We start from the raw sequence: 10,974 nt of genomic DNA on the forward strand, positions 1-10,974 counted from the left end.
ACTCAGTCGTTGCTGATTTCTTGATATTGTTTACTTCTCTATTTTTTCATCATCTTTTTCTTTTCCTATAAATACTCAAAAAACTAAAGCACAAAAATTTTGATGTAAAACACATAAATTTTGGTGCCTAAAAAATTTGTATGTTTATGTCTTAAAAATTTGTGTATTATGTAAAAATTTATATACTATACCAATAAAATACGTGTAATATACAAGATACTAATGTATATATCATAGCAAGTTACAAACATAAAAAATCAAGAAATTCAAAAAGTGGTTCCTTAGTTGGTTAAATTTTATTGAAGTTATAGTTAGTTTTTTTACTTAGTCTTAAATAAACTTGTATATATATATATAGCCGTACTTAGTTGTAGGGAATACAATGGTTCTTTTTCATAACTCAATTCTATCTAGTTTTATTCTATTGCATTTAGTGCACAATTTTATTTTTTTCTTTTAGAATCTAAATGCACCATTATTCGTTCATGTAACATAAATTTTAATTTACAACACAAAAATTTTAATTTATAGTATAAAAATTTTGATTTGCACTACAGACATCTTTTAAGAATTATATAATTAGAACATTGATTTATCCAATTCATAAAATATATTTGCAACAAAAATTTGTGTATTATGTATAAAAATTTATGTATTATATTTTGAAAATTTATATGCTAGTGTAAAAATATTTGTACTATATGATAAATTTATGTAATACATTATGCTTTAAAAATTTGTGTATTATATTAATAAATTTTTATATTTTCTAACAATAAAATAAATTTTTATACTCTTCAATAAAAATTTAAGTACAGTATAATAATAATAATAATAATAATAATAATAATAATAATAATAATAATAATATACATACATTTTTTTTTTCTGTTAAACTTTACACCAATTTAGTTGCACTTAATTATAAAAAGACTTATGCAGGAGGTACTGATTACGCGTCGGATATAGTTCGGACGCTGATGGTTGGTATAGAATTTTATGTATGAATTGGTATTAATGATGAATTAACGAGAAAACGAGAGCCCTGATGGAGTGAGAGAAGAGAGATGTTGTGCATACCCAGCTGCAGCCGATTCATTTCCTGCTCCCAACACAACCACAGCCTTCGTTTTGGTCTTCACCTTCACAAACACCCACTAACGTTGAGCTTCATCCACTGTGGGTCCCACCACCATCAAATGTCAACGTCGTCCTTCGACTTCGACTTCCTCGCCAAGAAGCCTTACACTCCTCCTTCTTGGGCCTCCCACCTCAACCCTTTACCCTCTCATGTCTTCTCTCTTGCCCATGTAACTGAATATTCAAATAATATCATAACGCATCTTTGTTTTAATTCTTTCTTCATCTTTGTTTTCTCCCCTTTTACTGTTTTTGTTATTATTATCTTCGTCAGCGTCCTACGCCAATTCACAGATGGAACCTCCCCAATTTGCCACCAAATACCGAACTCTGGCTCAAGGTTAGATGCTGTTACTATTCATTTCGAAACCCTTGCTTTTTAACTAATAACTGTTTATCTGAGACTGTTTTGATTCATTTCTCGAAATTTTACTTTCATGATTTGTTGTTGTCGTTGTTGTTGTTTCGCATATACATAGCGGGACGACCTTTCAGGAATGCAACTGAGTGGAAACAAGGTCAGGAAATTGGAATTCTTGATGGCAGATGCTGTGTCGCAAGGCGCTGACTGCATAATCACGATTGGAGGCATTCAGAGCAACCACTGCCGCGCCACTGCGGTGGCGGCCAAATACTTAAACCTTGATTGTTATCTTATACTCCGCACTTCTAAGGTTGGAGAATTTATTTTCCATTTTAATTTAATTTCCTGTTTTTAATATTGGTTATAGAACTAGCACCTTATTTGAACAAATTACCATTTCTGTTGACAATTCTAACTATTAAACATGTAAACTAACTTTGGGTAATTTTATTGAATTAACCTGATTTTTAATGAGTATCAAGTTAGCTTATATCTTTTATTATTAGAATTGTATCAAGTTAGCTTATATCTTTTATTATTAGAATTGTTCAAGCTTGAATCTTTTATGGTAAAAAACACTAATTTATTCACCTTAATTACATTTTGTTTCCTATTATTGATTGGAATATTTGGTGAAGTGGTGAAACCAATGCACAAAATCATAAATGGTTTAAATTGCAGTTGCGGTTACATAGCATTTCTAGCAATTATAGAAAATTGCAAGGAAATGTAGCTGATGGCAGATGTTGCTATGATGCTGTTGTGGAGTGTTGCAACAGCATTATCGTGGCTTTAGTTGCTGTTCAGACTGTAACTTAAAACTACGAAATCATATAAAATTAGGAAAGAGAAAAAAAACTATGGTGATATTTCAAATTAATAGTGAGAAGAAAGAAGGAAAAAAAAAGTCTTGTCAATTTCAGGCCCTTGTCGACCAAGACCCAGGATTGGTAGGCAATCTCCTGGTTGAGCGTTTGGTAGGAGCACATGTTGAACTTATATCAAAAGAAGAGTATGGAAGAATTGGAAGTGTGGTGAGCACACTCTCAGTTTTTGTTTTGTTCTTTCTTAGTTGTTGTACCAATTCATTCACAAGCTACTTTACTCTTAAAACATATTTCACTGCATCCCTTATTTCTTGTATGTTAACTCACTTAATTTGTCCTGTGTTTGCTGACATTCATATTATGGTTTTTCATATTCACACCAAGAAAGACATAATGACTTCGAAACCAAGTTTTAAACTTATAATACAACTTCCATGAAGTATGAAAGCTTTCCTTTTGAAGTTTAGCTATTGGCTATTTTTGCTTTGAAATTAGTAAATATCATTATTGAGAAAGCTAAAAGGTGTACCTTCTTCAACAGCTATCTTACTTGGTACAAGAATGATCTAGAAATATTTCTCCACCATAATGCAGCAAACGTGTTGCTGCTAATGTTGTGCCAGACACTTGGTTTTCATTGTTGTAATATATCTATAGAACGTCATTGCTGAATGTGTTAATTTTTATCTTTTTCCTCTATTTCCATATGTATTTTGCAATAATTGGTTATTGTAAGCTTCTGTGTTTCCCCAAATTTTGGTTTTAGCTGGATTTCCCCCCGATTTACATGTTATCTGCTCTCATTCTGCAAATTGTTGCTACAGTCATGCGGCATTAATTAATGAACAATAGTTTCCTGTTCTCTGGTTGATTTGATTTGGCATATTTATTATTTAGGAAGCAACAATTTTTGCTGTTTAGTGCCATTTTTTTATGTCATTTGTGTTTTAATACTTTAGTGTAGATATTGCTAAACAATAACATAATATTTACCATCAAACTGTTTCCTAGACACTCACCAATGTTCTAAAAGAGAAGTTGATAAAGGAAGGGAGAAAGCCATATATTATTCCCGTTGGTGGATCAAACTCTTTAGGAACATGGTGAGTGAGACAAAATCACTAATGTAATTTTCTTTTTCCCTTTTACAATTCCCTTGATCCCAATAAGCTCAATATATCTTAATGTTCAAACATATTAGTTATATTGCATTGCTTTTTGTTTTCTCCATCTGTACGCTGAACGTTGACCATGTTTACTGTATCTTAAATGAATTCCCTTGCTTAAATTACCTGTTCATGATTTAATATGTCTAGGTAGGTTGTGAATTTAGTCTCCAAAAGCCAATGCATTATCACCTCCTCCTTTTCCCTCCCTCCCTCCCTCCCCACCACCCCCCCAACCCCCTTTCTCTCTCGCTCTTCTCAGATTCTCAGATCATAGTTGAAAAATGATATAATGATAAATATTATTGGAATTTTTGGAGATCCATGCTTAAACCGTTAGGTAATGAAGCTCTCTTACTATTGTCTAAATGGTCTATAACTCTATATCTATTACACCGATAAATTGTTACTTGTCTATTATTTTTAATATAAAGGTATTTTGTAAGAAACTGGGATCTAGGTTAAGTAGAAAAATGAAACAGTGATAGAAGGGCAAGGGAGATGGAGTGACATCGATGAGATCACCCAATTTCTCAATATTTGTTATTAGTATTTAGTAAAAGGAAGGTATACCAAAATTATTAGGTATTCGAGAGACCTGATTCTTTCCTAAGTCCTACCGTCTGATCTCAACTTTTTCCAGGCCTTTCCCACAACCCTTTGTAGTTCCCACCTCTCTCACATAACATAATGCTCACTCTCTCACACATTTTTCAGCTAGGCAAGTTAGTTACCAAACCCCATCCTTGCCTATAGTTCACTCAATTATAGTTAGGTCCCTACTTTCTAATTTGCTTGGTACATAACATATTTCTGTGAAATTGGTGAGTGTCTAAGTGGATTTTAGCTTTGGGCCACATTGACATTGTTTTACAATTTTTTATTTGGATACGTTATTAGTTTATCTTACATTATTATGATTTAATTCTGATTTAGGGGATATATAGAGGCAATTCGGGAAATTGAGCAGCAAATTCAAAGTGAGGCAAATGATATCAAGTTTGATGATATTGTTGTAGCTTGTGGCAGGTTCTAGTCTACTTGATCAGTTTATGTTCTACTAAATTACTTTCCATATATTTCTTCTTAATGGATGCTCTTTTAGATTTCTTTATTAGCAGATTCTAGTATGCATAATGGAACCAAGCGAAAATAAATTATCTTTCTTGAAAAGAAGTACGAGTTATGTAGTAAATCAAGATCTAGTGATAAATTTTATGTCCGCTATTGGTTTTCACTTTCATAAATGAGAGTGAGTTTTAAGTCGTAACATTGTACATTTTTAATTGAGATATCATCAATGGTTAGATAAGTTTTTCTTCTATTTAACACCTCCTAACATAATTTTCAGTGGAGGCACAATTGCTGGTCTATCATTGGGGTCATCATTGAGTACATTGAAAGCAAGAGTATGTCATCCATCTATGAGATTCAAGTAAATCAGATTATTGGAACCAGCATATATCATTTGTGTGCTCCTCCCTGTAGGTACATGCATTTTCTGTCTGCGATGATCCAGATTACTTCCACAATTTTGTCCAAGGCTTGCTTGATGGACTGAATGCTGGTGTCAACTCAAGAGATATTGTTGACATACTAAACGTGAGTGTTGTGGCAAAATAGAAAGTAAAGACCTATATGCATGCTATTCCTTGGTCTTGCTGCTGCTGCTTGTTCTTGTGCTCTAGTCACATTAAAGTCCTACAATCCTCCTATATATCTCTAATAAATTGAACGGTAGCCTTGGAGCAACTGTTAAGTTGTCTCATTTTTACCTAAGGTCACAGATTCAAGCTGTGGACCCAGTCATTACTCTTGCCTTAGGTTAGGCTTTCTACATTACATGCATAATGTGGGATGCTAGTTTTCGGGGCTGCCCTTTTTGTTAAAAAAATATTATATTTGTTGTTGCTTGTTATTGGGGAAAAGAATGATGAGACATCTACATAGCAAGCATGCTTGACTTCTCGTAATGTGCACATGTTTTCTGAATACATAGATTTATCATTTGGAATACTTGCTTGATAATCTATGTTCACACTGCTGTTTCGATTGACAATTAGACTTTAATTATATCTACAGGCCAAGGGTCTTGGTTATGCATTGAACACCTCTGAGGAGCTTAATTTTGTAAGAGAAATTGCCGCAGCTACTGGTGTTGTTCTAGACCCGGTATACAGGTATTATAATAACAGTGCTATATTTGGATTTATTAAAGTGAATGCGACGACCATTTTTTTGGTACGTAGATCAAGTCTCAGTAGTTTTCTCTGCCTTGTTCCCGTAGTTGGCCCAATTAATGAAGCATTATTTGTTTGATTGAAAAATAATATTCTATAAGTAGAACCAATCAACCAGAATGCCATATTTGTACTTCCTCTAGAAATTTCTGGGTTCTGTCATATCAAATTGGTGATGAAGAAAGTGATATTGAAATTGGAATGGATCGTCTCAATTTTTTTTTTCTCTCAATTGTTTTGTAAAGTGTGATCCCTCACCATACTCTTGTTAAATGGGACCAAGAGAAAATATGTGAGAGAAGATATTAAATGATAAAAGATCACACTTTACAAAACAATTGCGAGAAAAAAAAATTTGAAAGAATCCATTCCCATTGAAATTCGATGTTAATTTTTTTTTGGGATCATAGCCTCATAGGACTCAGGCGGCTTAAGCCCATCTTCTGATTATAGCTATACACCATCAGAACTATGAAAATGTCTATGAACCATGAATTTATCAAAATTAGTTTCTATGAAAAGTAACTAAATGGTTCTTGTTAAAAAGCGTTGAACACCATCATTGAATCCTGTTGAATAATTATACCTTTTTGGAATCCTTTGGAAATGGAATTGATTCCTTGTTTGGTACAAAAAAACTGAGGATTGATTTAATTTATAAATCCCATGGATTTACTTTCCATCTAATCTCAAAGCCTCTCATTTTTTTTATAGGATTTTATTAGAATTGAATTGATGTGGTATTTTAAAATGTAAAAAGTCAATTTTACCCTGATCGACACCAGACACCAGGTGACATCCCCAACTGCCTTGGGCTACCTCGTGTGGTGGGTGACAGTCTGGCGGTGTCCAGTGGCACTTCATCAGTGGTGGAAGATTTTGTGATACAAATATATAATTAGAGAGTAACGGATAACACTGTAAAATCTTACCCTCCCTCAATTCAATTCTCATTAGTTTACAATTCAAACATAAAAAATGATTTCCAAATCAATTGAATTCTTATTTTATCAGTTATTTCAAACATGTTATTTGATTTACAATTCAATTCAAATAAAATCAACTCCAGAAAGTTTTGGTTCCAAACATACTTAATATTAAAGAATTGTTTGGTGTTGGATTAGATTAGTTTTCATAAAGTTATTAGGATGAGAACTTTGGGTGGTTTGTATGTGATCCTAGATTTAAAAATGATTGCCACCATTGTACAAAAATTTGTTAGTTTCATAAGCTGTTCTGAATTCAACATATTTATATAATTGATCATATGAAAATTAATCATTTTGAAATAATCAGCTTCTCTCTATAATAAGCTTCAAAATGTTGCTTATGCTTATAAGGTGTTTTACAAATTAAAATCATCAGCCTTTTGTTTTTTTAAAAAGATATTTATACTTATTATTGTGAGGATTGGAATAACTATTGGTGTTTCTCATATTTGCTCTCTTTTGGTCTCGCAATTTTATAAAAAAAGGAAATTCCAAAATGGTTATTGGGGCGAAGTCGAACCTGGTTCTTAGAAGTTCCTTATGCATGCTTTTAACCACTGAACTTAAGTAACCGTTTTTGTATTTATTGAGTTATATAAAAAGTAATAAAGAATGCGACTTGACGGACACGGAGTGCCCGGTAAGGTGCTAGTTATTAAAATCCATTTTCACTATAATGCTGCACGAGACCATTCACGAATAGCTTTCATTTAGGGTTTAGTTGTGAGTTAGTGTTTTGGAGGGAAAGGGAGAATAAGGTTAGATATGTAGTGTTAAAGTTTGAACTTTTACACTACAAACCTTTTCATCTCCTTCCCTTCAAAATCTCAACTCACAAACAAAGGGGAGGAATGAAAGGTTTTAGCTTGTTACAAAACATGCATGTTCAAGGTACCAAGTTTGCTGCTATTTATTCAACACTTCATTTCTTATTTCCTTGGCCTGTACCTTAATATCAGTAGTACAAATTCCAAACATATGGAAAAAATAAAAATCTAAACAGAAATGTAAACCTAGTCAGATAACATACATTCAATGTTGCATATTTTACTTAAAACTTCTTATTTGGTTGTTGTGACTTGTAACACTTTCAGTGGGAAGGCTGCATATGGATTGCTGAAAGATATGTCTGAAAATTCAAAGAAATGGGAAGGGAGGAAGATCCTCTTCATTCACACCGGCGGCCTCCTTGGATTGTACGATAAGGTCGATCAGATGGCTTCTTTGGTGGGCAATTGGCGTCGAATGGATGTTGCTGAATCTGTTCCTAGGCAGGATGGTATTGGGAAAATGTTCTAGAAAAAAGAAAATTAGAAAAACTAGGATTGCTTTTATTGGATTTGGATTCTCTAAATTTTGAATTTCACTTTAAAAGGTAAAGTGTGATTTCTCACCATTTATTTTATAGGTGAGATCAAGAGAAAATATGAGAGTGAAATCATTTAAGGGTGAGAAATCATATTTTACTCTCTAAAGTGAAAATTCAAAATTTAGAGGATCCAAATTGGCTTTCATTATTGTTTTGTAATAACTGTATTGCGCACACTGAAAGCTGCCATACGGTATAATAACGCTCTCCAAAACAGTGTCAATATTACCAATGATCATGATTCTTGTAATCATGTGTGCTGTTCTTTAGATTGGAGTTTGGAATGTATCACTTAAATGCCTCAATATAGCAATGTATTGTTTCTATTTTGTTTGTAACATTCAGCAGATTTGGGGACTAATTTGATCTTCAGGATTACATTCCCATCCTCTCCTTAATACATGATAATATTAAAGATTAGGGGAACGCTACACATTCATGTAATCATGTAACCAAGTTGATCCAACATCAAAAAATTTCAATACTATTAAATGAAACATAAAATACACGTGCCCAACACACATGAAATCGCTCTTGCCCTTATGTCTTCTTCTCACGTTAGTTTACGCACGGAGCGTCTTCTTCTTCGCCTTCTTCTTCGCGTTCTTCCTTCTCCTCCCTTTTCGCGTTCTTTCTTCACGTGTTTTTTCTTTATCGTCATTTTTTTTTGTTGTTATTGCTGTATTTTTTTGTCTTTTCCTCCTTCTCTCTCTGGTGAAGAAGCAGCAGAAGGTGAGGAAAAAAAGTTTTGAATAGTGCAGAATGAAGCGAACACAGTACTCATAGTGAACCAAACACAATACAATTGTATAGTATTGAGTGAACGAACTCTGAATGCTAAACTCTAAACCCTAAATCCTAAACCATGAATCCTACCATAAATCCTAAACCCCTAAAACCCTGAACCCTGAACCCTAAACTCTAGACCCTTAAACCTTAAACCCTCAACCATGAACACGGTGAACCGAAATTAATACACGGAGCAAACCGAAAGTTTGAAACACACTGAACCTCTGTACACTGAACCTTGGACCCATAAACCCTAAACCCTAAAACCCTAAACCCTGAAACCCTATCGTCATTCTTTTGTTGTTGTTGCTGCTGTATTTTTTGTCGTTTCCTCCTTCTCTCTCTCTGGTGAAGAAGCAGTAGAAGGTGAAGAAGAAGAGTTTTGAATAGTGCAGAATGAACCGAAGACAGTACTCATGGTGAACCGAACACAATACTCATGGTGAACCGAACACAATACAATTGTATAGTAGTGAGTGAACGAAACATAATACATTATATAAAATCAAATTCAAACAGCTTTCTGTAGAATGAACCGAATACAGTACTCATGATAAACCGAACACAGTACTCATGGTGAAACAATTGTATAGTACTGAGTGAATGAAACATAATCCATTATATAAAAATCAAATTCAAATAACTCTGCCTACAATTTACATATTATCAATTCAATTCAATTCAATTCAGTACACTTCCGTCCATTTAATTCAATTCAAATTAGCAATTGCATTCCATTCAATTCGATTCAAAATTGAATAATCCAAACTTTGTCAGTTTGATTCGTTTCAGAATAGTAATCCAAATTGCTCTCCTAATTTGAAGTTGAGTCATTTATTGTTTCAATTCAGAAGTGCAGATTGAAGAAGAAAACGAAGAAGAATAGGAAGAAGATAAATGCAACGTAACCAGATCGAAATAAGAAAATGAGAAGATGAACGCGACCAGAGGAAAACAACGAAGGCAATGCAGATCAATAAAGAAGAACGCGAGCAGAGAAGAAGAAGGAGGAGGTTTACGTTGCAGCAGAAGGTTTACGTTGAGCAAAGCTTTATGTTGCAGCACGTTATATGTAGGGCGTGTATGACAAACAAGTGAGGAGTAGGAAATGCGCGTGTGGAGAAAATTACTTGGTTAACAACCATATAAAAAATACATGGATGCAGAACTTTTCTGTAAAGATTAATATTCAAAATAGTTCTTAAAAGATTAAGCTTAAGTTCTTAACAGATAAGATATTTTAAAGTAGTTTCTTAAAGTTATAATTAAAGTTAGATTAATCTTTTCGTTAATTAAATGATATATAGTATAAATTATTTTGAAATATATTATCATCAAATAGAAAAATCAATTTAATTTACTATTATATATTTTAGAGACTAATTTAAGGTATTTCATTTTTTAAGGCTCAACTGATACAGAATTTTTTATAGATCATTTGGATCATTATCCTCAAGTATTACACTCTTGCACCCCTCTATTTCCTAAACATACCCCTTTTTTAAAATAAAATACAGTACCTTCCCCCGAGAGAGAAAGATTCTATAATGCTCTCCGTCTATTTCTATAACAAGCCATTTCCCTCTATAAAAAGTAGGAAATATTTTCGCCCTTTCCCCTCTATAAAAAGTAGGAAATGTTTACGGTGGAAAAGAGTAACCATTATATTCGGTTTTTATCTATTTTTCTAATCATAAGGCGATTTCTATAATTCTATGTATTAAAAAAAATATTGTAGTTCCTAACAAAATTATTTTAAAACAATACGATTCTTTTGTTAAAAAAATCGTTAAATAGTAATAAAAATTAATATTATAGGATTTTTATTGTAATTTGTGAGAATTTAAAATTCACCAAAATTTTTGTCTACAATAAGATCAACTATTATCATTATTATTATCATTTTTTTTGTCACCATTATAATTTCTATTTCTATTATTTTAATTATACAATTATATCTTATCATTATTATTATCTCCTCTACTACCGTTAACATCGAGAGCAACACCATCAACATTATCATTCTCTTCTCTTATATTTTGTGCGATACTATTTTTCATTTTTAAAAGGTTTCTTTGTTGTAATTACTT

General features: G+C 32.6%; 1 protein-coding gene across 2 annotated transcripts; it reads left to right on the forward strand.

Moving 5' to 3' along the window:
- The first annotated feature begins 968 nt into the window (after positions 1 to 968).
- On the forward strand, positions 969 to 8,419 carry LOC130960951 (bifunctional D-cysteine desulfhydrase/1-aminocyclopropane-1-carboxylate deaminase, mitochondrial). 2 transcript variants are annotated; one of them, XM_057886512.1, is made up of 10 exons: positions 969 to 1,310; positions 1,415 to 1,480; positions 1,620 to 1,814; positions 2,428 to 2,538; positions 3,343 to 3,434; positions 4,434 to 4,526; positions 4,849 to 4,906; positions 4,986 to 5,099; positions 5,580 to 5,677; positions 7,821 to 8,419. In XM_057886512.1, exons 1-10 carry the CDS (start codon positions 1,068 to 1,070, stop codon positions 8,023 to 8,025), a joined length of 1,275 nt encoding a protein of 424 aa, XP_057742495.1. In that variant the 5' UTR covers positions 969 to 1,067; the 3' UTR covers positions 8,026 to 8,419. The 2 variants fall into 2 exon arrangements, with proteins under 2 accessions (XP_057742495.1, XP_057742496.1); XM_057886513.1 differs by lacking the exon at positions 4,434 to 4,526.
- Positions 8,420 to 10,974: the final 2,555 nt, after the last annotated feature.

The sequence above is a fragment of the Arachis stenosperma genome, chromosome 2 (genome assembly GCF_014773155.1).
Source record: "Arachis stenosperma cultivar V10309 chromosome 2, arast.V10309.gnm1.PFL2, whole genome shotgun sequence".
Taxonomy (NCBI): Eukaryota; Viridiplantae; Streptophyta; class Magnoliopsida; order Fabales; family Fabaceae; genus Arachis; species Arachis stenosperma.